General features: G+C 36.9%; 1 protein-coding gene across 29 annotated transcripts in view; it reads left to right on the top strand.

The window, feature by feature from the left end:
* Positions 1-27,948, top strand: part of LOC105499843 (MAGUK p55 subfamily member 7-like) — a 112,627-nt gene that overhangs the window by 29,681 nt on the left and 54,998 nt on the right. For 11 of the 29 annotated variants that reach the window (XR_011608070.1, XR_011608068.1, XR_011608067.1 and 8 more), the window contains 4 exons: positions 3,750-3,891; positions 14,043-14,174; positions 19,452-19,534; positions 25,698-25,788. Coding sequence is in view for 1 of the 29 variants with exons in the window: in XM_071070134.1 (XP_070926235.1) it covers positions 14,043-14,174; positions 19,452-19,490 (171 nt within the window). In the remaining 28 variants the exon portion in view is untranslated. Of the gene's footprint in view, positions 1-3,749; positions 3,892-14,042; positions 14,175-15,006; positions 15,141-19,451; positions 19,535-25,697; positions 25,789-27,546; positions 27,618-27,948 lie in introns of those variants that run through there. The other 18 variants (XR_011608064.1, XR_011608085.1, XR_011608082.1 and 15 more) reach the window with 8 other exon arrangements.

The following is a 27,948-nucleotide window of genomic DNA, read 5'->3' as shown; positions in this document are numbered from 1 at the left end:
TACAAACATGAGCCACCATACACAGCCTCAAGTAATATTCTTTTTTAGCTTTGCTAGTTAATCACCACTAGAATATAAGCTACATGACAGTAGGGAATAAAAATTGCAGACGTACAGCAAGGTTTCAGTCAGTACTGCAAGATTAAATAATGGTTAGTAAAAATTTTGTGCTATTCCTAATGAATTGTGAGTGATAAAAAGATATAAAATCATTATTATATAGTTCTCCTCAGTTATTTTTCTTTAGTCTTACATGCATTTTCTAAAACTGTAGAAATATGTACTTTTATGTAGGAGAATTTGGTATGCTTTTTTCTTTATGACTTCTGGGCACTGAGTTAACTTAGAAAGGACTGCCATTCTTCATGACAAGTTCAGGAAAATTTGCTTTCCTGTTTTATTTTGACTTAAATTGATTTTTTACAGTTTGAAATCATTAATCTGTATGAAAGTTTGGTGTATGGTATAAGATGTGGTTCTAGTTTTTTTAATTCAAGTGGATAGCAATTTTCTCACAGTTTGATTTGTCTTTATTATGTATATGAATCTGTTTTGAACTATTGGTTGATTGTTGTAAATTTGGTTATCTTATCGTTTTAGTAATTACAGCATGATACCTGCTAAGGCCAAATTTCTATCATTATTCTTGCAAATGTATTTTTCCAGAAGAACTTTGGAATTCTCTCTTCATGTCCTTAAAAAACCCATTGGGATGCAGTTGAATTTTCCAGTCAAAGAACATGGCAATATATTTATTTAGGTCAAATAGTTTCTTGTATAAACCTGGAATATTTCCTGCTGGTCTGTTCCCAGACCTGATGTGTATGTGTGTGTGCATGCACACATATATTTATATGTATACACACATATACATATGTATAAATTAATTTTCTCCAATATATACTATTTATTGAGTATTTTCTAACAAGTATATTGTTTCTATATGGTAAACATGTTAATTTCCATAATACTTATTTTATATCACCTTACTGAAATATTTCATTTTTAAAAATTTTCAGTGTTACATTATTGACAAGATTTTTTAAAATCTTTTCATTTTAAGTAATTATAGATCATTTCCTCCCTTACTTTATTGCCTTGATATGGCTTGCGTGAAAAAATGCTGAAAACATGCAGTAAAGGGTATGCTCCTATTTTTCTGTACTTTTATAGGGATACTTCTGTGCTTCCTGTTATTATACTTCTGTGCTTCATGTTATTATCATCAAACATCCTGTATGATGTTTGTTACTGTTTTCTGATAGAATATTTTACAAAATTTTGTTCTGTCTTTTTTTAAAAAATCAAGATTATATTACATTTTGTCAAATGCCTTTATGGTACTTATCAAAGTGATCATAGAAACTTTTTTAGTTGTTAGTATAAATAATAATGTGCAGATATTTATATTGACAAAACATTAAATTATTGGGATTAAATCTTCCTTTTGATAAAAGAAGATTGTTTTTTATTATACTTTAAGTTCTGAGGTACATATGCAGAACATGCAGGTTTGTTACATGGGTATATACACGTGCCATGGTGGTTTGCTGCACCATCAACCCATCATCTACATTAGGTATTTCTCCTAACGCTATCCCTCCACTAGCCCCTCATCCCCTGACAGGCCCTGGTGTGTGATGTTCCCCTCTCTGTGTTCATGTGTTCTCATGGTTCAACCCCCACTTATAAGTGAGAACATATGGTGTTTGGTTTTCCGTTCTTGTGTTAGTTGCTGAAAATGATGTTTTCCAGCTTCATCCATGTCCCTGCAAAGGACATAAACTCATCCTTTTTAATGGCTGCATAATATTCCGTGGTGTATGTGTGCCACATTTTCTTTATCCAGTCTATCATTGAGGGACATTTGGGTTGGTTCCAAACCTTTGCTACTGTGAACAGTGCCTCAATAAACAGTGCCTCAATAAGCATGTGCATGTGTCTTTGTAGTAGAATGATTTATAATCCTTTGGGTACATACCCAGTAATGGGATTGCTGGGTCAAATGGTATTTCTGGTTCTAGATCCTTGAGGAATTGCCACACTGTTTTCCACAATGGTTGAACTAATTTACACTCCCACCAACAGTGTAAAAGCTTTCCTATTTCTCCACATCCTCTCCAGCATCTGTTGTTTCCTGACTTTTTAATGATCAACATTCTAACTTGCATGAGATGGTATCTCATTGCGGTTTTGATTTGCATTTCTCTAATGACCAGTAATGATTAGCTTTTTTTCATATGTTTGTTGGCTGCATAAATGTATTCTATAAAAGAAGATTTTTATATCTGATTTTGTAATATATTACTTTGGTATTTTAAAAAATCATCCTGAGACCAAAGTTGTGCTGTCATCTTTTCATACTTTCTGGTTAGGTTTTGCATTTGGCTTGTGAGACCTTTGAAAAAGAAACATTATGTTTTATTATGTGTTGGAATGCTACAAATAAAACAGTAAACTTTCATATGACCCTTCATTTGGCTCAAATGCCATTTCTGGGGAAAATTTTTTGATAGTGCTTTCAATTTCTTCAGTAGTTATCTAGTTAATCCAGCTTTCAAGTTCTTCTAGAGTTACTTCATTATTTATTTTTTCCCAGGAAACTTAATATTTTATTATGATTTCAAGCACGTTGGAATGGTGTTCAATTTATTCTGTTGATTTGTATCTGAAGTTCTGTCTGGTTTCTCAGTGCTATTAATATACAATATTTTTTTCCTCTGGTTTCTTGCTGTGCATACCAGAAATGCCTTATTATCTCATCTCTCAAAAGAACTGGCTCTTTATTATCAAATATATTTTTCTTTCTTTCTTTTTTTCTTTTTCTTTTTTTATTTTAAACTAAGTCTCTGCTACCCAGGCTGAAGTGCAATGGCGTGATCTCAGCTCCCTGCAACCTCAGCCTCCCAGGTTCAAGCAATTCTCCTGCCTCAGCTTCCCAAGTAGCTGGGATTACAGGCACATGCCACCATGGCTGGCTAATTTTTGTATTTTTAGTAAAGATGGGGTTTCACCATTTAGGCCAGGCTGGTCTCAAACTTTTGACCTCAGGTGAGCTGCCTGCCTCGGCCTCCCAAAGTATTGGGATTACATGCGATAGTGACTGCACCCAGTCTAACTCTTTTCTTTATATCTATCTTTGATTTCATTTAGTGGAATACTTAGCTTTCACACTTGTTTAATTACAAATGCATTTAAGAGTATGTGGCTTTCTTTTAAATTTTGTCATCTTCCATGGACATCATGTATGTCATATTGGCATTGATATTAATTTCTTGATTGTCTATAATAAATTTTGATAACTTCAATATCCTGACTTATTTAAATTTGGGAGGTTGTTTGGGTTTCTTTTTTTTATATTTACAGATGCTAATTTCTAGTTTGATGCATTTTTATCACAATATACAACTTGTTAACCTTTTTAATGTAAAATTTGTTAAAGGTTTGCTAGTTTGGCAAACTTTTGCAAATATATGAAGGAAAAGAATAGCTATATGGAAAGAATTTTCTTAAATGTATATATGGTCCTGTACAAGTTTATAGACAAACTTAAATATTCAAAGTGACTATTCCTGAAAATAAGATAATCATTAAAGTTAATTGTAACAGCTAATACACCAATAAGATGAAGTCTTTCAATGGAGCAGCCTTTTTGCTGTGCACTTTCATGTGTTATCTCTTTAATCATTGCGAAGCCCTATTAAGTAGGTACTAATATTAACTCTGTTTTTTGTTTGTTTGTTTTTGAGATGGAGTTTCACTCTGTCACCCAGGCTGGAGTGCAGTGGCCTGATCCCGGCTAACTGCAAGCTCCGCCTCCTGGGTTTACACCATTCTCCTGCCTCAGCCTTCCGAGTAGCTGGGACTACAGGCTCCTGCCACCACGCCCAGGTAACTTTTTGTATTTTTAGTAGAGACGGGGTTTCACCATGTTAGCCAGGATGGTCTCGATCTCCTGACCTCATGATCCACCCGCCTAGGTCTCCCAAAGTGCTGGGATTACAGGTGTTAGCCACCGTGCCCAACTAATATTAATTCTTTCTAAAGATTAGGAAAACTAAAGCTCAAAAACATGTATCCAGAAACTAAACAGGACATTTAACAGATGTGTGTGTGTGTATGTGTGTGTGTGTGTGTGTGTGTGTGTGTGTGTGTGTGTGTATTTCAGGGATTTTCTGTGTTCCACACCTAATAAAGAACACAAGTATGTCTTTCTTACTGATGCACAGGATGGTCTTCTTATCTTTGTTTCTAGCACGTAGCACTGTGTTTGGAACATTGGAATTCCCAGTAAACTGAATTCAATGTAAATTATTAAATGTTTGGTGGAATTTTTATTCCATTATAGCCTCCTTTGTCTCCTCATATAAGATAATTCTGTACATTTATATGACATTCAAACTTTTCTTACATATTCTTTAATTCATAGTAGTATAAGATTGCAATTTTGTTCATTTTACTCTTTAGGAATCTCTTGCTTTGTTCAGAAGAATGCCAATACTTCTTTTGTATAACCTGTTACTGTCAAGTCTTTGATAGTTAGGAAATGACTTATTATTCTGTAACAATAGTGTCACCAGAGAACTGTCAAAAATTGAAAGATTATACCCAGAATGAATTGATCAGTCAATTGCCATATTAAAAAATGGATTATTCTTATTAGTCAATAATGTCTACAAAATCCAATTCAGGAAAATAAATACAGTATAAAAACAGATGTCTGAAAATGTAAAAGTAAGTAGCCAAAGGCCTAACTAGATTAAATGTGAATTCTTCCTGCAGTAATGAAATAGACAAAAGCAATAATGTTCATAACATTTAGGAGCATTGATGGAGGGATGTTGTTCTATACACAGACTTCGTTTCTAGGGGAAGCGAAGATAGTCATTAATAAATCAGAACCACTTCTAACCATCAAATTACCACATTAAAGGCAAATTAACCTGCATGAGTCATCATTCCGGGGACTCACTTTTGATAAAACAATGAAGTGACATCATCTCTAGAATGCAGCATTATAATTTTGGAAGTCATGGAAAATTTGGTTTTTTTTTTAAAGGGCAATAATATAAGAAGATTTGTTGTAATTTTTAGCTTCCAAATATTCACTTAACAGAAATTACTCACTGCCTGAGCATGCAGGATGGATGAAGCTTCATTAAAGCAAGCTGAAGGAAAAAGTTAAGCTTCCTTCTGGAGGGATAAATCAATGTTGCTCATCCTTATAAGCTGGACACTTAATTCTGGGAACCTGACAGATACTTAGAACATAAAGTTGACCCCAGGGGGTCCAGTGCAGTGAGTTCTTGTGAGTCTGATGAGTTACAAGGCTTAGGGTTCAATTTCCTGCAGATTCTTCTGAGCAACAGGTAAACCCATCAGTTGTGATTGGTGGTTCCGGCATATGGAAATACAATTTCCCAGCCATAAGTAGAAAGCTAAAACTGGATCCTTTCCTTACTCCTTATATGAAAATTAATTCAAGATGGATTAGAGACTTAAATGTTAGACCTAATACCATAAAAACCCTAGAAGAAAACCTAGGTAATACCATTCAGGACATAGGCATGGGCAAGGACTTCATGTCTAAAACACCAAAAGCAATGGCAACAAAAACCAAAATTGACAAATGGGATCTAATTAAACTAAAGAGCTTCTGCACAGCAAAAGAAACTACCATCAGAGTGAACAGGCAACCTACAGAAGGGGAGAAAATTTTTGCAATCTACTCATCTGACAAAGGGCTAATATCCAGAACCTACAAAGAACTCAAACAAATTTACAAGAAGAAAACAAACAACCCCATCAAAAAGTGGGCATAGGATATGAACAGACATTTCTCAAAAGCAGACATGCATACAGCCAACAGACACATGAAAAAATGCTCGTCATCACTGGCCATCAGAGAAATGCAAATCAAAACCACAATGAGATACCATCTCACACCAGTTAGAATGGCAATCATTACAAAGTCAGGAAGCAACAAGTGCTGGACAGGATGTGGAGAAATAGGAACACTTTTACACTGTTGGTGGGATTGTAAACTAGTTCAACCATTATGGAAAACAGTATGGCAATTCCTCAAGGATCTAGAACTAGAAGTACCACATGACCCAGCCATCCCATTACTGGGGATATACCCAAAGGATTATAAATCATGCTGCTATAAAGACACATGCACACGTATGTTCATTGTGGCACTATTCACAATAGCAAAGACTTGGAATCAACCCAAATGTCCATCAGTGACAGACTGGATTAAGAAAATGTGGCACATATATACCATAGAATACTAAGCAGCCATAAAAAAGGATGAGTTTGTGTCCTTTGTAGGGACATGGATGCAGCTGGAAACCATCATTCTCAGCAAACTATCACAAGAACAGAAAATCAAACACCGCATGTTCTCACTCATAGGTGGGAACTGAACAATGAGATCACCTGGACTCGGGAAGGGGAACATCACACACCGGGGCCTACTATGGGGAGGGGGGAGGGGGGAGGGGGGAGGGATTGCATTGGGAGTTATACCTGATGTAAATGATGAGTTGATGGGTGCTGATGAGGTGATGGGTGCAGCACACCAACATGGCACAAGTATACATGTGTAACAAACCTGCACGTTATGCACATGTACCCTAGAACTTAAAGTATAATAATTAAAAAAAAAAAAGGAAATACGATTTCCATTTAAGTATTGCCTTTTGAAAGGCAAGTCTGTATATTAAAGAATAAAATCACCTCAATTAAAACAGGATAATGGAATCCAAAATTTGTTTTAGTTGTCCAAAATTAAAAATGTTGCTATTCAACAATATTTGTAAAATAAAGCTATTAAAATTATGAACTTAATGTCTGAAATTGTTTTGGAATGTATATGTGGAACAAAGCTAAGGAAAAAAAATATTTAGCTGATGTTCTTAATATTGCCTGTCAATTATCAAAATTGCTTTATTTAAAAACATTTTATTCAGCTATCTCTATTTTACTATGTGCAAGATAGTTGCCACAGATACACAGATAGTAGACATTCCCAGTGTTCTTTATTCCTCTGTATGTGCTCACATTTCCATCTGCCAACATTTTCCTTCTGTCTGAAAGACTTCCTGTGACATTTCTTGCAATGCAAGTCTGCTGGTGATTAATTCTTTTAGCTTTTACATATCTTTAAAAAGTCTTCAATACCCCTTTATTTCTAAAAGATAGTTTTTCTGGATATAGAATTCTAAGTCAACAGTATTTTTCTCTAAGTATTTTAAAGATATTGCTCCATTGTTTTGTGGTCCACATTGTTTCTGATGAGAAGTGTGCTGTCATTTTAAATCCTTATTCTTTTATATATAGTGTGTTTTTTTCCTTTGGATGATTTTAATATTTTCTTCCTGGTTTTAAGCAATTTGGTGGTATTGTATGTTTTCTGTGTGTTTGGGTACATTGAGTTTCTTGAACATGTGGGTTTATACTTTTTTCATCATATTTGGACTATTTTCTGCTGTATTTCTTTAGATAGTTTGCAGCAACTTCTCCCTTTCTTTGGAGATGCTAGTTAACATAAATATTAGGCCATTTAAAGTAGTTCCCCAGATAGGCACTAAGTCTGGTTCATAATTTCTCAGTATATTTTCTCCTTGTGTTTCATTGTAGACAGCTTGTGTTACTTACTCTACAAGATAACTTTTCCTTCTGCAGTATCTATATTAATCTCATTCAGTGTACTTTTTTCTTATTTCATATTTTCCATCTCTGGAAGTTTGATTTGAGTGATTTTTATATATTCCATATCTCATGTTCAGTCTTTAACTTTTTTTAGCATTTGATATATAGTTATAATAACAAGTTTTAATATTTTTCTCTGTGTAATTTTAGGTTTTGGTTTTATCTGGTTTTATCATCTGTGTAATTTCAGGGTTTGGTTTCATTGTTTTTTTCCTTTATTAGGAGCAATATTTTCTGTTGTCTTTGCATACCTAGTAATTCTGAGTCATTGTGAGTTTTATCTTGATCAACTACCAGTAACTGTGAGTTTTGTCTTGTTGGATGCTGGGTATTTTTGTGTTTCTGTAGATTAGCCTTCTCCAACCTTTTAGGAACCAGGGACCGGCTTCATGGAAGACAATGTTTCCACAGATGTGGGGTTGGGAGTGATTTCAGTGTGATTCAAGTGCATTACATTTATTGTGTACTTTATTTCTATTATTATTACATAATCACCATAATGTAGGATCAGTGGGAGCCCTGAGCTTGTTTCCCTGCAACTAGATGATCCCATGTAGTGGTGATGGGAGACAGTGACAGATCATCAGGCATTAGATTCTCATAAGGATCATGCAACCTAGATCCTCACATACTCAGTTCACAATAGGGTTCATGTTCCTCTGACAATCTAATGCTGCTGCTGATCTGACAGGAGGCAGAGCTCAGGCGTTAATGCAAGTGATGGAGAACAACTATAAATATAGATGAAGCTTTGCTCGCTCACCACTACTAACCTACTGCTGTGCAGCCTGGTTCCTAACAGGCCATTAATGGGTACTGGTCTGTGGCCTTGGGTTGAAGACCCCTGCTATAGATAGTACTATTGAGCTTCATTTTGTTATACAGTTAAATCAATGGGAAACGTTTTGATCTTCCAGAGGCTTGTTTTTAAGCTTTTTTTTTTCTTTTCTTTTTTTTTTTTTTTTTTTCTGAGATGGAGTCTCAGTCTGTCGCCAGGCTGGAGTGCAGTGGTGTGATCTCGGCTCACTGCAACTTCTGCCTCCCGGGTTGAAGTGGTTCTCCTGCCTCAGTGTCCCGAGTAGCTGGGACTACAGGCTCCCAGTTCCATGCCCCGGCTAATTTTTTGTATTATTTAGTAGACACGGAATTTTACCGTGTGCCCAGGCTGGTCTTGAACTCCTGAGCTCAGGCAATCCACCCACCTCAGCCTCCCAAAGTGCTAGGATTACAGGTGTGAGCCACTGTACTTGGCCCTAAGCCTTTTTTTAGGTGAAATCATAGCAGCATTAAATCTTGGGCTTATTTTTTCCACTATTGAGACAATATCCGTCCCATAACTCTTCTCAGTGCCTATGAATTATGAAGTTTTTCCTGCTAACTGATGATAACAAGAGCTATTTCTTCCCTATTCTAACTTCAGGGATTATTCCTTGTAATGCAGTTTCTCTAGCTTAAAACTACTGACATTCATGGGCTGAATAATGGTTTCTGGAGGAGAGGGCACTGTCCTGTATATGATCAGATGTTTAAGAGCATCCCTGGCCTCAGTACTGTAGATGACCGTAATATCCTTTAAATTGTGACAATCAAAAAATGTCTCCAGATATTGCCAGTGGCTCCAAGGGAATACAGTTGCTCTCAATTAGGAACTACTGCTCTAATCCTTTCTGATAGTTTTCTTATATGCCTGCCATGACTAAAGACTTTGCTCAGGACTCAAGGGAGACCTCCTACAGATCTCCCAAATTTTGTATCTGCCACCCTTTCCTCTTCTATAGGCTTCCCTGAGAACTTTAGTCAGTTGGCCTTCCTGGATTCTCAGCTCTGTTTTCTCAACTCAAGGAGACCACTGAGTTTTGACTGTGTTTCTTTTTCCCCATCACAGCCTGGAAACTGCAGGTGGTAATGCTGGTGCAATCATAAGTTCACGTTGCTTCCTGTCTCTCAATGATCTCTGCCCTTTGTTGCTTGATGTCCAGCGTCTTTGAAAACTATTGTTTCATTATCCTTTATTTTTATTTATTTTTAGTTTTTTCAGGTGGATCCCTGTTAACCTCATCTTTGTCCTCATCCTTATTCTTGAAAGATACTTTTGCTAGATACACAATTTTGGATTAGCTTTTATTTTTTCTAAGCACTTTGAAAGTATTTGAACTATCTTCTGGTGTCCATTGCTGCTGTTATTCAGCTGTCAATCAATTTTCTTCTTTCCTTTCTGATGATCTGTCTTTTTTGTTCTGAGTACTATTAAGATCTTCTCTTTGCCTTTGCCATTTTGCAGTTCTGCTATGATGTAGTAAGCATAGGTTTCTTTTTATTTTTCCTTGTTCCTAAAGGATATATCAGGCTTCCTGATATATCTTTCCTGAACCTTTAAAGTCTTTCTCTCATCAGTTCTCAAAAATTTGCAGCCATTATCTTCTTAGGTGTTTTATCACCTTGATGTTGTTTATTTTTTCCACTTTGAAAGTCTTATTGGCTACAAAAAGCATGAACCACAAAGGAAAAAACATTAATTGAGGTCATAAATATTAGGATCCTTTATGGAGCAAAAATCACCAAGAAGGAGAGTGAAAGGGCAAGCTACCAAAAGGGAGAATGTATTTGTAGTACATATAACTGACAAAGACTTGGATCAGTGTATTATAAATAGTTCTTACAAATTAATAAGAAAAAGATGCAAATTAATATGAAAAACATGCAAATATTTTAAGGAGGCATCTCACAAAGAGACACACATGCCCAATAAACACAAAATGCTTTCAGTCTCATTCATTATAAGACAAATGAACATTTCAACCACAGAAGTACCATTATACACTCAGAATGGCCAAATTTAAACTAATAATGTAAAATGTCTGGGATCATGTTAGACAGCTAGAACTCACATATATTGTTGGTGGAAGTATAATTGAAAACATTACTAATCTTGAATGTACTTACTATATAACCCATGACCCAGATGTTCTACTCTTAAATATACTTTACTAACATTGTGTATTTTTATATATATGTGTGTGTGTGTGTGTGTATATATGTATAGATGTTCATCAAAAGACGTGAAACATTTATGCCAGCATTGTTTATATTAGCCAAGAACTGAAAACAACCCAGATGCCCCTCAAAGGCACAATGGGTAAGGAAACTGTAAGATATTTGTATGTTGGAATACTATATAAGAAGGAAAATTAATTACTTCTACCATCAGTAACAGCATGGGTGAATTTCACTAACTTAATTTTGGAAAAAAATGAATACACATTTTTTTTTAGATGGGGTTTCACTCTTGTTGCCCAGGCTGAAGTGCAATGATGCAATCTCAGCTCACTGCAACCTTCGTGTCACGGGTTCAAGTGATTCTCCTGCTTCAGCCTCCCAAATAGCTGGGTTTACAGGCACACGCCACCATGCCAGCTAATTTTTTTGTACTTTTGATAGAGACAGGGTTTCTCCATGTTGGTCAGGCTGGTCTTGAACTCCCAGCCTCAGGTGATCCACCCACTTTGGCCTCCCAAAGTGCTGGGATTACAGACGTGAGCCACCATGCCTGAGCAATGAATACACATTTTTATATAATTATGTAATGTACATTATACAATTGCCGAGACCAACTCAGTAGGGGAGACCCTAACCCAGCGGCACTAGAGGAATTAAAGACACACACACAGAAATATATAGAGGTGTGACATGGGAAATCAGGAGTCTCACAGCCTTCAGAGCTGAGATCCCCAAACAGAGATTTACCCATGTATTTATTAACAGCAAGCCAGTCATTAGCATTGTTTCTATAGGTATTAAATTAACTAATAATATCACTTATTGGAAACGAAGGGATGGGCCAAATTAAAGGAATAGTTTGGGCTAGTTAACTGCAGCAGGAGCATGTCCTTAAGGTACAGATCGCTTATGCTATTGTTTGTGGCTTAAGAATGCCTTTAAGCAGTTTTCTGCCCTGGGAGGGCCAGGTGTTCCTGGCCCTCATTCTGGTTAACCCACAACCTTCCAGTGTGGGCACTATGGCCATCATGAACATGTCACAGTGCTGCAGAGATTTTGTTTATGGCCTGCTTTGGGGCCAGTTTATGGCCAGATTTTGGGGGGCTTATTCCCAACAGCAATTATATAATGAATTACATACAGTTGGAATCCTAATTGTATAATTTTCAAATAGTTGCAAAGATTCACACCTTGGGGGGTATAGAGGGCATGATGACTAGGAAGGAGCATAAGTGGGGACAACTGGAGTTTGGTTAATGTTGTATTTCTTGTTTGGGGGGTGTTTATGTGGGCATGTTCATGTTTGAAATTGTATACTATATACTTATGATTTGTACTTTTTGTATACATGTTATAGTCGATTCAAAAGTTTGATTAAAAACAGACAGTATTTGCCATTTTAACTTCTGTTTCACTAAACAGCAAACATTAACCATATGAACATAAAAATGCACATATGATTATAAATTATGGACATATATGAAGGCAAAGAACAAGGTGTTAGGGGATCGAGTCACCAAGGTATCTGCTTTTATGAGATGTTTTGGCCAGACCTCTACAAGAAAGAGTTATTCAAGTTGAGTGAGGTGGAGGGCAGTGTAAGATAAGGTTGGAGAGGCATGCAGGACTTTTAGGACATCCTGGAGAGTTTGGTCTTCATCCCAAGATCGATGGGCAACTTTAGAAGGGCTATTAAGGGGTTAATTATGTGATTAAGTTTTAAAAATAATTACTCTGGCTACACTGTGAATTGTGGACTTGAAAATGGGCCAGAGTTGAATTCCGGTGAGCCATTAAAGACTACTGCAGTGCTCCAGGCAAAAAATAATGGCATCTATGATCTAGACCAGGGACTTGCCAGTTTTTTATGTAAACAGTGTGTTCCACCTACTAAACTTCACCACTGTAGCATGACAGTGGCCATATACAATGCATGAATGAACAAACATGGCTGTGTTCCAGTAACACCTGATTTACAAAGACAGATATTGTAGTTACCAATCTCTGATCTAGAGTAAAGAAAAAATTTAGGTGTATTTTGGAAGTAGATTTAATAGGATATGGACTAGGTGCAGTGGCTCATGCCTGTAATCCCAGCACTTTGGGAGGCTGGGGTGGGTGGATCATGACATCAGGAGTTCAAGACCAGCCTGGCCAAGATGGTGAAACCCCATCTCTACTAAAAATACAAAAAAATTAGCTGGGTGTGGTGGCAGGTGCCTGTAGTCCCAGCTACTTGGGAGGCTGAGGTAGAGAATTGCTTGAATCCAAGAGGCAGAGGTTGCAGTGAGCCAAGATTATGCCATTGCACTCCAGCCTGGGTGACAGAGCAAGACTCTGTCTAAAAGAAAGAAAGAAAGAAAGAAAGAAAGAAAGAAAGAAAGAAAGAAAGAAAGAAAGAAAGAAAGAAAGAAAGAAAGAAAGAAAGAAAGAAAGAAAGAAAGAATAAAAAATTAGCTGGGCATTGGGGCATGCATTTGTAATCCTGGCTACTCAGGAGACTGGCAAAGTAGGATCGCTTGAGCCCGGGAGTTTGATGTTGCAGCAAGCTATGATCTCACCACTGAACTCCAGCCTATGTAACAGAGAGAGATCTTGTGTCTAAAAAAAAATTTTTTTAAATAGAATATGTATTGGATGTTGAGAATGTCAGTAAGAGGAGAGGAATCAAGGATGATTTCTAGGTTTTTGGTTTGAGTAATTTATGAATAATGGTGTTGCTTATTAGGGGTCAAGTTCATTGAAGAATAGTGACATGTCAAAGTTCCAGTGTTCTTCTCATCTTTGGTCCAGAATTACTTTTATTCTTTTATACACATAGTGGTCACCAGTTGCACAAACAATTAAAGTGAGAAAAAAAAAACAAAAGAATCCATCATATTGATCATTGTTGTGTTTTCTGCTAATAGGAGGAAAAATAGTAGGAAAGAAAAAAATATAAAATATTCTCAGACTCTCATTGACAATGCATCTTTAGCCCTCGTATTCTCCCTTCCTCCAAAAGTCACATCCCCTGCACTCTTGCCCCAAAATGATACCCTTATAAGAATAAACCAGAGAATGTACAGGTTAGAGGAGATTATATGTTGATTCTTTACATACATCAGTGACATTGGGGATAGAGGTGACTGCTAAGTAGAGCTGTCATCTGCTCTCTGGACAAGCACTTTTCCATTTGTAAAAGGCACCTGTTCAAGTAACTGCCTTATTACCACTGCTATGTCAAAACCGTAATGCTGTTTTGATTTTCTTTATAGTTTGATGTGCTTTAAATGATATATATATATATATATGTCATTTTTATATATATATACCTTTGAATGTTACAGGCTTTGCTCTCTGTACATAATACTGTGGCTCAGAAGAATTATGACCCTGTGTTGCCTCCTATGCCTGAAGATATTGACAATGAGGAAGACTCAGTAAAAATAATCCGTCTGGTCAAAAATAGAGAACCACTGGTGAGTTTTGGTGCTCAGATATGAGTAGATATCATGATAAGGCCAAATCTGTTGGTGCATACCATGTATAACTTTCTTTGAAATATGCTTCCTCTATGTTCTCAAACTTTAAAAGAAATGGAACATTGATGTCTAAAGAACATGCTTTTGAAAAATGAAAATGGACCGGGTGCAGTGGCTCACACCTGTTAATCCCAGCACTTTGAGAGCCCAAGGTGGACGTATCATGAGGTCAGGATTTCGAGATCAGCATGACCAACATAGTAAAACCCCATCTCTACTAAAAATACAAAAATTAGCTAGATATGGTGGCACACATCTGTTGTCCCAGCTACTTGGGAGACTGAGGCAGGAGAATTGTTGAACCCTGGAGGCAGAGGTTGTGGTGAGCCAAGATCGCGTCACTGTACTCCAGCCTGGGTAACAGAGCAAAACTCCGTCTAAAAAAGAAGCAAAAAAAAAAAAAGAAAAAAAGAAAACAAAACCAAATAAAATAATAGGCATTTTATTGGCTACATTTGGATAGCAATGATTTTGAAAATGTGACCTGTTGACATTTATGAAAGAAAGTGTAACAGGTACCAAGCACGACTGATTTGAGATTAAATGGTACACCTTTAAAAAAAAATTGCCTTTATCTATGGGAACACAACTTTAAGTTATTTTATATACTTCATTCAATTGCTTTTTAAATTTAAACTAATTTGCAGCAGATCCAATAAAACTTTTGAGAAGTCTTAATGAAGTAAGCATCTAATTTATTAGATAAACATCTTTTGAAAATCTTATTTGGTCAGGAGGTGTGCAACTTAAATTTGTTTAATTTGGCCAGGTGCGGTGGCTGGTGCCTGTAATCTCAGCACTTTGAGAGGCCAAGGCGGGCAGATCACGAGGTCAAGACATCGAGACCATCCTGGCCAATATGATGAAACCTTGTCTCTACTAAAAATACAAAAAATTAGCCAGGTATGGTGGCAGATGCCTGTAGTCCCAGCTAGTTGGGAGACTGAAGCAGGAGAATCACTTGAACCCGGAAGGCAGAGGTTGCAGTGAGCCAAGATTGTACCACTGCCCTCCAGCCTGGTGACAGAGTGAGACTCCATCTCAAAAAAAAAACCACAACAAACAAACAAACAAACAAAAAATGAGGAGCTTCAATATCTGATTTCTTTTGTTGGCTGATAGATTTTTTCCTTCTTTCCACTAATAATAAGGGATTAGTAACCTGTGTCATCATTATACCTCTAACTCTTCTGGGCACCAGATTTACCTCTCCACTTACTATATTTTTTTCCCACAAACCTAGACCTGTTTAGGTGTTCTCTGTATTAATGAGCAGCATTCACCCAAGCTAAAAACCTGGCTGTCAACCTACATTTGTTCATCTTGCCTTACCTCCCACATCCATTAACCACTGAAGTTCTGTTGACCCAACCTCCTAAATCTTTCTTAAATCTGTCCCACTGCCATAGATACCCTATAACCATTTGTTGCCTAAATTACTCTAATACTTGTTTAGTCTCCTTGCCTCTAGTCTTGCTGCATTCAGTCCCACCTCCAGACTGCCACCTATCAGTCCTTCTAAAATGATGATCTAGTTACATTACTTTGCTTTATTTCTTACCTCCACCTGATATGCTGGGAATTTCATTATTTGGTCTCTACCTGCCGTGTTTCTCTTCTCACCATTTAATATGCCCCTCCGTTTCCTGCTCCTCTCTTGGCATTGAAGTCTTACATAAGATTGCTGGTAGTTCTTGAGCACTGGAGGCTAATTGTTTCATACCCCTATCAGATTGTTCATGGTGTTTATTTTCTCTCTTGAGAAAGGGAAACCATCAGCAGAATCTCCATTTCTACATCGATTAAGTTACAAATATAGTAGAATTTGTATAGTGGTGTTTCAGATGTCCTATGCTCTGTAAGGCCTTTCCTGTCTTCCTGAGGTAGCATTTATTTACCACCATACATAATACTTCTAATATGGTATCAAAATGATTTAAGAAACCCAGCTGTTTACATATGTTTCTTCACTAGACTGAAAACTTAAAGACCAGTGGCTTATTTATCTTTACATATTCAAAACTTTTTTTTTTCTTTTTTGAGACAGAGTCTTGCGCCGTCTCCCAGGCTAGAGTGGCAGTGGCTCAATCTCAGCTCACTGCAAGCTCTGCCTCCTGGGTTCATGTCATTCTCCTACCTCAGCCTCCTGAGTAGCTGGGACTACAGGCACCAGCCACCACGCCCAGCTAATTTTTTGTATTTTTAGTAGAGACAGGATTTCACCATGTTACCCAGGATGATCTCAATCTCCTGACCTCGTGATCTGCCCACCTTGGCCTCCCAGAGTGCTGGGATTACAGGTGTGAGCCATCACACCTGGCCACATCTTCAGAACTTATATAAGGCCAAGTATGTGAATGGTGCTTAGTAGACATTTAGTAAATTAATGAAATTTTTCCTCTAGCAGAGATAAGGTGATGTGAACATTAAGCCAATCAAACCCTAAGATAATATGTGACCTATTTGCAGTATAGTATTCTTGCAGAGAATAATGCCACTTTCTTGATACTATTAATTGATTAAAGCAGGAATAGGATCTAGTGTTAGTTTCCGAGCTATTGATTAATTCATTGTTGAGTCTTAATCTGTTTCTTCACATTGACAGTAAAAAGTATGGAATTTTAGTGAATTTTTTTGAGTGGTCACAATATTGCTGGGGAGTGTCACTGTGTTGTTAACCAGTATTGATGTGTTCTTCGTGTATTCAGGGGTTTCTTTTGCAGGACAGAGGATCAGATGTTGAGAGTTTGGACAAACTCATGAAAACCAAAAACATTCCTGAAGCTCACCAAGATGCATTGAAAACTGGGTTTGCAGAAGCTTTTCTGAAAGCTCAAGCACTCTCAAAAAAAAAAAACCAATGATAAGTTGATTTGAAACCATTCATGTTTGAGAAGAATAACTGAAAGGAAGTCATAATCCTACATTGAAGTTTTAAGTAACTTTCTAAGACCATCCATCTTTCTACTGATTGAATTCCACTATATTTGTAATTTTATGTAGAAATGGAGATTCTACTGATGGTTTCCCTTTCTCAAGAGAAAAACCAAATTGAAGAACAGGAAGTGTGAGTGGCTTAATAAAGGTTTTTGTTTCTTTGTTTTTTGTTTCTGTGTGTGTGTGTGTGTGTTGTCATCGTTGTTGTTTGTTTGTTTTTGAGACACAGTCTTGCTTCATCGCCCAAGCCAGAGTGCAGTGGTGTAATCACGGCTCATTGCAGCCTTAACTTTCTGGGCTCAAGTGACCCTCTCACCTCAGCCTCCTGACTAGCTAGGACCACAGGCGTATGCCACCACATCCAGCTAATTTTTGTAGAGATGGAATCTTGCCATGTTGTCCAGGCTGGTCTTGAACTCCAGGGCTCAAGTGATCCTCCTGCCTTGACCTCTTAAAGTGCTGGGATTATAGGCATGAGCCACGATGCTCAGCTTTAATGAAGTTTCTGATAATAGGGTACTTACAGGAAATCATAGCAGTTATGAAAAAGAATGCCAGATTCCAAAATTGCATGTGATGAAATGTGATTATCAACAATAACCTAATATTTGCATTTCATTGAGCTGTCATATTTCATTAATGTTATTTGATGTAAGGCTTTTTCTTTCTCCCCTAGATTCCCTAAGATGAACCTGTCTGATTCTCTTCATTCTGCTGCTATTCAGCATTTATGGACTTTTAAAAAAAACATTTTTATCTGTTAAAAGTTTTCTTATTAATCTAACGTATTAGCTTCTTATTCCTTTAAATACGTGATTCTTTTCAATGCTTAATCTAAGCCTTAAAGAAAGAACACATTAATGTTTATAGTTCTAGAAGCTAGGCTTTCATTCCTAGTAGTGATTAGTTTTCCAGATTTTTGGAAATGATACCTGTCCAGTTGTAAAATTTAAAAATTATCCTGATCCACAAGGTGAAAGGAAAATTAATTATTTAATTAATTTAAAAATTACTTGGAAGAATTTTATAATAGCAAAACAAGCTGATACAAGCAATACAAGCCTTCTATTTCAAAGATAAACTAATAAAATCACATTAAATGTTTCCCTTTTTTATAGTTTGCTTATCTGAAATGAAGTAATAGTGTCAGACTTAAGTGGTTCCAATTACCTTTTCAACCACCATGCAGTTTTCACCCTGTGTTCTCTATTCTCTTTATTATTAAGGATATGTACAGATTCTTTAAAAAATACTTTAGTGGGCTAAAACTATTAGTGTTCATTCTAGAATTACTATTTTAAATTTGCTCTCCCAGCTTCCGTGTTCTTGATTTATTAAGGATTTCTTCTTAACCCTGTATTTTGCCAACTCATTTTTCAGCCTATTTTAAAAGTATTTTTGGGCTTCTTTTGAGGAAATTAGAATTTGCTCAATTTACTCATTTATAACTGCTCTAGTTTGGAAGTTTCTACATGAGTGGGAAATATTTAAGAAATCCTTGTAATAGTTCTCCAAAACTGATCTCAAATATTTTCCTGTCCTATCAGACTTGTTCTGTCTTGGTTGTACTTAATGATGTCATAACTGATAGGCCATTTGAGGGCAAGTAATAACAGTTTTCAGAGGAAGAAGACTACAAGAAAAGTGTAATAATGTGTTAAACTTCAGTTTCTTATTAATGTGTGTCAGTATTTTCTGCTAACTTTAAGGCAATATATTTCAAAGTGTAGATCTGTGACCAGTTATATCAGAATAATCAAAGTTTTTGTTAAAAATGCAAATTCTGCTGGGCCCTTTCTCAAATTTGCAAACATAGTTCTGTGCTGTGGCCTGAGAACCTGCATTTTAACATATTTCTCAAGTGAGTTTTATTCACACCAAAGATTGAGAAATGCTGATTTAAGATTTCTATCATTAGATACTACAATGAGAAGTGGAAAATAATTTTTGATTTTATTAACTGGAAAGTACAAATATGTCTTATTATTTTTTAATTTTTATTTTTTCAAGTTTATTAAGAAAGTAAAGGAATAAAAGAATGGCTACTCCATAGGCAGAGCAACTGAAATATGTCTTCTTAATGTGAATCGCTTACTCTTTGAAAATAGTTTAGAAATCCAGGAGACCTAGTTTCTATTTCTCATTCTGATTTGACATGTGAAGTTAGTTCTCTTAGATATTTAATTTTTCTAGGCTTTGCTTTCTTACATCTAAAAAGTAAAGTGATTGGAATATTATTAACCTATCAAATATAAACATTTCTTTTCTTCCCTTTAGTCCGCTTCTGGACAACAATGGGGCTTGATTCTGCAGTAGATCCTGTCCAGATGAAAAATGTCACCTTCGAACATGTTAAAGGTGTAAGTTAAGAAGATTGCCTTGCCTTCTTCATTAATTCTGTAATTGATACTCTGAATAAAGTCGATATTTGATTCTACAATGTATTCTGGAATAGGTAAAATTGTATCCCAAAGTATTAGAAACATTTGTATTTTGGGATAAATAATAATACCCAAGTATCAAATCTTGCTTTACGACAGAGATTAGTATAATTTATGAAGGAGCAGCCTGGTATAGTGGAGTGAATGTGGACTTCAGAGTCAAGTTGACTAACGTTTGAAATTCATTTTTCTACTTATTAGCTATGTAACCTTGAGGAAATTACTTTAGATTCTGACAAATAATGTGTGTGCTTGGCACATAGTAGATAGTTAATAAATAGCCGTTCTTTACCTATGCCTCTTATTGATTTTTCTAACTCCAGTAGCCTCCTGAAGTGCTGGGATTACAGACGTGAGCCACCGTGCCCAGCCGACAATGTGTATTTCTTGAATGAATAGAATGTATAAATCCTAGTTTATAGTCCATTAATTTGTTAAATACTTAATGGCTTTTTTTTGGTGGGGGGGGATGGAGTCTCGCTCTGTCGCCCAGGCTGGAGTGCAGTGGTGCGATCTTGGTTCACTGCAACCTCCGCCTCCCGGGTTTACTCCATTCTCCTGCCTCAGCCTCCTGAGTACGGGGACTACAAGCACCCGCCACCACGCCTGGCTGATTTTTTGTATTTTTAGTAGAGACAGGACTTCACCGTGTTAGCCAGGTTGGTCTCGATCTCCTGACCTCATGATCCACCCACCTCGACCTCCCAAAGTGTTGGGTTTACAAGTGTGAGCCACCACACCTGGCCTAAATATTTAATAGTATCTATTAAGTGCTAGACCCTATTTTAGCTACTGGAATAGAATAATCTTTGCCTTCATAGAGTTTAAATTCTAAAAGCAGGAACTGGACACTGATATGTCATATAAGAATTTAGTAGAGTATGTTAAAAGGTAATAAAAATGTATGGAGGAAAAAATAGAGCAGGGTAAAGAGGAATAGGAGCTCTGGGAGAAAGATTATAGTTTTAAATGTAATGTTCAGGGTGTGATTGATAGAGAAGGTGACATTTGAGAGAAAATCTGAAGGAGAAGATGGAATAAACTGCATTTATCTGAGACAAGAACATTTCTGGCCAAAGGAACAGATTGAGCAAAGGTTCTGAGGTATTAGAGTATCTGATTTGTTCATTTTTGAAAGTAAAACCAATATAATTTTTTTTTTTTTTGAGATAGAGTCTTGCCCTGTCGCCCAGGCTGAAATGCAGTGGCACAATCTCGGCTCACTGCAACCTCTGCCTCCCAGGTTCAAGCGATTATCTTGCCTCAGCCTCTTGAGTAGCTGGGATTACAGGTGCCTGCCACCATGCCTGGCTAATTTTTGTATTTTTAGTAGAGATGGGGTTTCACCATGTTGGCCAAGCTGATCTCAAACTCCTGACCTCGTGATCCGCCCATCTCAGCCTCCCAAAGTGCTGGGATTACAGCTATGAGCACTGCGCCCGGCCTTTATTGAGGATTTAAAAGGCCGTGAGTGGAGCAGATTTGGGGGACAAAGGTTGGAAATTTAGTTTTAGGTATGTTAGGTGTGAGAGATACAAATGAAAACTTGAGTAACTTGGATATACCACTTGGGAGGTATGGGATAGGTCTACACTAGAATTAAAAATATGAGATTACATTTATATATATTTATATGTTATATTTATATTTAACATATTATATATAACATATATAACATGTTTATATATAACATGTTTAATTTAACATATACTTATATATGTTGTTTATATATATATAACATAACATAAGTTTACATATAACATGTTTAATTTAACATATATGTTAAGTACACATGTTTAGATGAGATTACCCAGGGAGTAAGTGTAACCAGAAGAGAGTCTAAATACTGAGCTATAGAACACTTGAAGGTTCATAAGACTGAGAGAAGAAGCCAGGAACCAAGACTAAGAAGGAACTGCTAGTGTTAAGTGACAAAGGTATCCTAGAAGAAAATATTTCTATGATGAGGGGAGTGATCAGCAATGTGAAATGCTATTGATGGGCCAAGTGAGAACTGACCATTTGATTTAGCAGTAGGTCACTGGTGTACCTGATAAAGAGCAATTTTAATGGAGTTGCAGGGGTTAAATTCCGACTGCAGTGGGTTTACAAGAGGTAAAAAGAATTGAGATGGAATAGAGGATTACAAACAATTCTTGGATTTTTTTTTTTTTTGACAGAGAAGCGCAGATAATTTATCTCATAGTACAAAATAAAGTTGGAATGTCGGTAAACTAGTAGGTGGGGGTTGTGGAAATTGACAGAATCAAGGTAACGAGAAGAAAGAATACGGTTGTGAGAGGAGGAATGAGTGATTTACGGAGCAAGTAAATTGTGTAGGAATAGGAGAACGAATGGAAATGGGAAATAAAGCTGTTGGGCTCACTTGAAATTTGGGATCATGAATTTACATCAATACAAGTCAAAATGTTTTTTTCTACTGATTTTCTATTTCTTTTATCTCTTCCACATATAAATTCCAGAACTTTAGTCCCACACCGTGCTCTTCTCTGTGCTTTGCCGTTACATCTGCTCTATTATATTTGATTTCTGAGATCTCTAGTGGCTGGGTAATTATCTTTCAGGAAAGTTTTGGAAGAAATTCTTCCTGCAGGAGGGATCTGAAGTACGTGATCTGAGGACTCTTCCAAATCTGAAGAGACTGGTTATGTTATTATTTCTGCTTTTCCTCTTTACATACTTGTGTCTCATGTTTTTTTCAACCTAGACTATTGGGGAATGAGGAATTGGGAATCATTATGATAGTTTTACACCAAGCAGTTATTTCCTTTCCTTTCCAGTTTAAATGGTTATGAACCCTGTTGGAATTGTATAAAGGGAACAATTGAGGAAGAGGTTGGTGCAGTGATTATTTGAAACCTTCAATCATCAGTGTGGAGGGCTCTTCTCATTGTGTTTGAGGTCTGCATGCCTTTTCTAAATTGAGCCTGTATTAAGGCTGTGGTCAGATAGGGCATTGTTATTTTCTGCCTGTAATGTATATACTTATTTACTGAATATACCACACTTCTTTTGGAATGAGATAATTTTTTTCTTTTTTGAGACAGCGTCTCGCTCTGCGGCCCAGGCTGGAGTGAAATGGCGTGATCTTGGCTCACTGCAGCTTCGACCTTCTGGACTCAAGTGAGACTCCTGCCTTAGCCTCCCTTATAGCTGAGGTCACAGGCATGCATCACCACACCTGGCTAATTTTTTAATTTAATTTTATTATTCTTTTTAGACAGTGTCTGGCTCTGTCACCCAGGGTGAAGTGCAGTGGTGTGATCTTAGCTCACTTCTACTCCTGGAATCAAGCCATCCTCCTGCCTCAGCCTCCCAGGTGACTGTGATTTCAGATGTGTGCCCCTACGCCTGGCTAATTTTTGTACTTTTTTTGTAGAGTCGGGATTTAGCTGTGTTGCCCAGGTTGGTTTTGATCTCCTGAGTTCAAGTGATCCACCCATCTTTTCATCCTAAAGTGCTGGGATTATAGGTGTGAGAGGCATCGGGTCCAGCTGATTTTTTCCTTTTTTTTTTTTTTTTTTTGTAGAGACAGAGTCTCACTTTGTTGTCCAGGCTGGTCTCAAACTCCTGAGCTCAGGCAAACCTTCCGTCTCAGCCTCAGAAAGTTCTGGGGTAATAGGCATGAGCCACCACGCTTGTCCTGGAATGTGGGGATTTCTGAGTACTAAACTAAAACCATGCTGATGACTAAGCATAATGAAAGTAGACATCACAATTAAGATAGATCCTACAAAGTTTTCCATGCTAAAATGAATTAATTTTATAATTGTCATAAGACCTAAATTTATATAGAGCAAATTCAATAGCATTTATCAGAACAGCTTTGCCATTACGTAGTTCCTGTGTTCAAATTTTTACCAAATATCAAAGAGCTTGTATAGGAATATCGTTTCCTTGCCTAGAATTTCTGAATATATAGGCATACTTGTATATATAGCCTTAAATATTAATAAGGGCTTTTAATAACTTGATTCGTTACCTTGATCCCATTAACTATTTTCCTTGATAGATCTTACGTTCCTCAAGTGAGAATTCTCTTGCCGCAGAATTTGGGGAGATAATATAGTTTATTTGAATAGTAAATTATGTTTAATCTCTTCTCCTTTATCCCTACAACTTAAAATTGGCATTGTATCTATTATTTTGACCAAATGTATTTTAGTCTTCTTTTAGCACATGGATATTATCTTTCAAGTTGTCTTTTAATAAACCAGCCAAGTCTTTTTTTTTTTTTTTGACCATAAATCTCATTGAAGTTTAACAAATTCACACCAAGGTGCATAAATTTTCAAAAAGTGTCTGTGTTATAGGTATCCAGCTCAAGAAACAGAGCATTATCAGAAGCCCAGAACCTCCCTGATGCCTCCTTCTGGTTACCGTCTTCCCTACCTAGGGACACTTTCCTATCTAATACCACACATGAATTTTGCCTGTTTTTGGATTTTGATAAATGTAATCCATATAGAATATCTTCTTTTGTATGATGCTTTTTTTTAATTTATATTTTTGGATAGAGTCTTGCCCTGTCACCCAGGCTGGAGTGCAGTGGCGCAATCTTGGCTCATTGCAACCTCCACCTCTTGGGTTCAAGCGATTCTCCTGCCTCAGTCCCCCAGGTAGCTGGGATTACAGGTGCCTGCCACCAAGCCTGGCTAATTTTTGTACCTTTAGTAGAGGCAGGGTTTCACCATGTTGGCAAGGCTGGTCTCAAACTTCTGACCTCATGATCTGCCTGCCTTGGCCTCCCAAAGTGCTGGGATTACAGATATGAGCCACCACACCTGACTGAGGCTTCTTTTATTCAACATGATGTTTGTGAGATCCATCAGTTATTTGAGCTGTGGTTTATTTATCCTTATTGCATAGTATTCCATTATACAAATACCACAACACTGTGCAATTATACTACTTTAGGTGGACATTCGGGTTATTTCTAGTTTTTGGCTCAAATAGAGCTGGTGTGAATATTCTTGTACACATCTCTTGGTGAACATATGTACACACTTCTGGACCTAGGAGTGGGCAAAGCTTTCATATATATATATATATATATATATGTGTGTGTGTGTGTGTGTGTGTGTATGTGTATGTGTGTGTGTATATATATATACACACACACATACACATACACACACACACACACGTATGTATACACACACTCTGTGAAAAGAAAATGCTTTATTTTTAACCATTAACTTGATTAAAATGTTAGTAATTTTTTTTTTTTTTTGAGATGGTGTCTCACTTTGTCACCCAGACTGGAGTGAAGTGGTGTGATCTTGGCTCACTGCAACCTCCACTGCCAGGGTTCAAGCAATTCTCTACCTTAGCATCCTGAGTAGCTGGGATTACAGGTGCCCACCACCAAGCCCAGCTAATTTTTTTTTTCTTTTTTTTTTTTTTTGGTATTTTTAGTAGAGACGGGGTTTCTCCATCTTGGCCAGGCTGATCTTGAACTCCTGACCTCGTGATCTACCCACCTCAGCCTCCCGAAGTGTTGGGATTACAGTCGTGAGACACCACGCCCGACAACATTAGTAAATTTTTAATTAATGGTTTAATCAGAATAACTTTCAAAGACCATTCCAAGTCTAACAAAAAAAACATAACTTTGCTCTTTAATAAGTATAATATTTCCTGGAAATACGTCTGGGACTTTTTCTTGAAATAATAAGTGAATCATGACAATAATTGTACATTTTTGGAATGCCCTTTGGCATAAAGATATGTTTCATGTTTAAGTCTGCTCCTCATTAGGTAGTTTATTTTTAACTATGCCCAACGTATTTGACTTTTGTTTTCTCACTGAGAAAACGAAAATTCAGAATGATTTTTTGGGGATAGTAAGGAGATTTTGCATAACTGGAAATAATGGTCAGGGGAAAACCCTTTGTGTGTTTTATAAGGGGCCATTTTTGTGTACTTCTTTCACTGAAATAAAGAAGGTCAGGTTAATTCCATATCCAAATTAAATTTATGATTTTCAAAAGAGAAGCCTTGATAATCTAACCAAATGTATCCATTATCTAAAGTTATTTGAAAAATTGTGTCACTTTAGGTGGAGGAAGCTAAACAAGAATTACAGGAAGTTGTTGAGTTCTTGAAAAATTCACAAAAATTTACGGTTCTTGGAGGTAAACTTCTGAAAAGTAAGATATCTTTTCTTTCCCATGATTTGATGTTAAAAAAAAACCCTGTAATATATCACTAATATAATTTTAACTGATTGAAGTTTAAGTCTTAATTGCTATTTTACAAAATGGATGATCATTCTGAACAAATTCCACAGCCTTTTTTTTTGTAACTGCAAATTTTTATATAATTTCAGACTTTAAGTTACAACAATAGTACATAGATTGCTCCTCATATCCTTAACCTAGACTCACACATTTTTAATATTTAGTTCTTTTTTTTTTTAGATTCGGGCTTGAGTACAGTGATGCAATCATGGCTCACTGTAGCCATGACCTCCTGAATTCAGGTGACCCTCCCAAGTAGCTGGGACCACAGGCACACACCACCATGCTGGTTAATTTTTGTATTTTTTGTAAAGATGAGATTACTCCATATTGCCCAGGCTCCTCTTGAACTCCTGGGCTCAAGCGATCCACCCACTTTGGCCTCCCGAAATACTAGGACTGCAGGCATGAGCCAGTGCGCTCAACCTAGCCCCCTTATAAAAATCATTCACTTTGTCTCTTTACACATATATAAATATAAAAATTATTTGTCAGTAAATAAATTTTTAACTATTTGAGGGTAAATTGTAAACATAGTCACCCCTAAGTGTATTCTTTTACATAACTCCAGAGTAATACGAAAATTAGGACATTAGCTGGGTGTGGTGGCTCACACCTATAATTCCAGCATTTTGGGAGGTGGAGGCAGATGGATTGCTTGAGGTCAGGAGTTCAAGACCAGTCTGGTCTTGAACCAGGGGCCATTGGAGTTCTAACCAGCCTGACCAATATGGTGAAAACCCGTCTCTACTAAAAATACAAAAAAAAAAAAAAAATAGCCGGGCTTGGTTGCAGGTGCCTGTAATCCCAGCTACTCGGGAGGCTGAGGCGAGAGAATTGCTTGAACCTAGGAAGTGGAGGTTGCAGTGAGCCAAGACTGAGCCACTGTACTCCAGCCTGGGGGACAGAGTGAGACTCCATCTCAAAAAACAACAACACAAAAAAGACATTTAACATATCTACAAAACCATTATGAAATTTACAGTCCATATCCGTTGTAGTGTTACCCTGATCCTTACCCTCTTCCCCAGTTGAAGACCCAATCCAGGATCACATATAACATTTAGATTTTTATTGTTTGTTTGTTTTAATGAAACAATTCCTTAGCCTTTTTGTGAGGGAGTGGGGAGAAGAGGATTAATCATGCTTTTTATAATTGAAAGAGTACTTGCCTAATTATTTATAGAATGTTTTCAGTTTGGCTTTGTCTGATGTTTTCTCATGGTTAACATGGTTTTTAATGACTTCATAGTATCCTTCTAATTTATGGTTGTATCACAATTTAACCATTTATATTCAATTTTTATTTGGTTTCCAGTCTTTTACTATTAAAAATAGTACTGTGGTGATCATCTTAATTCAAGGCTTTGCCTTCATGTTTAATTATTCCTTAGACTACATTTCTAGAAATGGAGTTGCTGAGTTAAAGGATGACACTCCTTTTTAATGCTTGTTTTTATACAGCCACCTATCTCTAGTGAGAATACAGCAGTGTATGAAATTATCTGCAAGGAACCTTTGCTAATTTAGGGCACATTTATTAAAGCAGTGCTATCACATCACGGAGTGAATGTTTAAAACCACAGAAGTATTAATAGTTACACTCCTCCCCGCCTTTTTTTTTTTTTTTTTTTTTTTTTGAGACGGAGTTTGGTTCTTGTTTCCCAGGCTGGAGTACAATGATGCGATCTCGGCTCACTGCAACCTCCCCCTCCCGGATTCAAGTGAGTCTTCTGCCTCAAGCCTCCCGAGTAGCTGGGATTACAGGCATGCTCCACCATGCCCGGGTATTTTTTTTTTTTTTTCAGTAGAAAGAAACGGGGTTTCTCCATATTGGTCAGGCTGGTCTTGAACTCTCGACCTCAGGTGATCCACTAGCCTCGACTTCCCAAATTGCTGGGATTATAGGCGTGAGCCACGTGACCGACCTACTCTCCTCCTCTTTTTTTTCTTTTCTTTCTTTCCTTTTTTTTTTTTTTTTTGACAGAGTCTCGCACTGTCCCCCAGGCTGGAGTGCATGGCACGATCTCCGCTCACTGCAAGCTCCCCCTGCCGAATTCACGCCATTCT

Source organism: Macaca nemestrina, chromosome 9 (genome assembly GCF_043159975.1).
Source record: "Macaca nemestrina isolate mMacNem1 chromosome 9, mMacNem.hap1, whole genome shotgun sequence".
NCBI lineage: Eukaryota > Metazoa > Chordata > Mammalia > Primates > Cercopithecidae > Macaca > Macaca nemestrina.
Note: the sequence above shows the minus strand (reverse complement) of the source record. Positions and strands in the feature narration are given on the sequence as shown.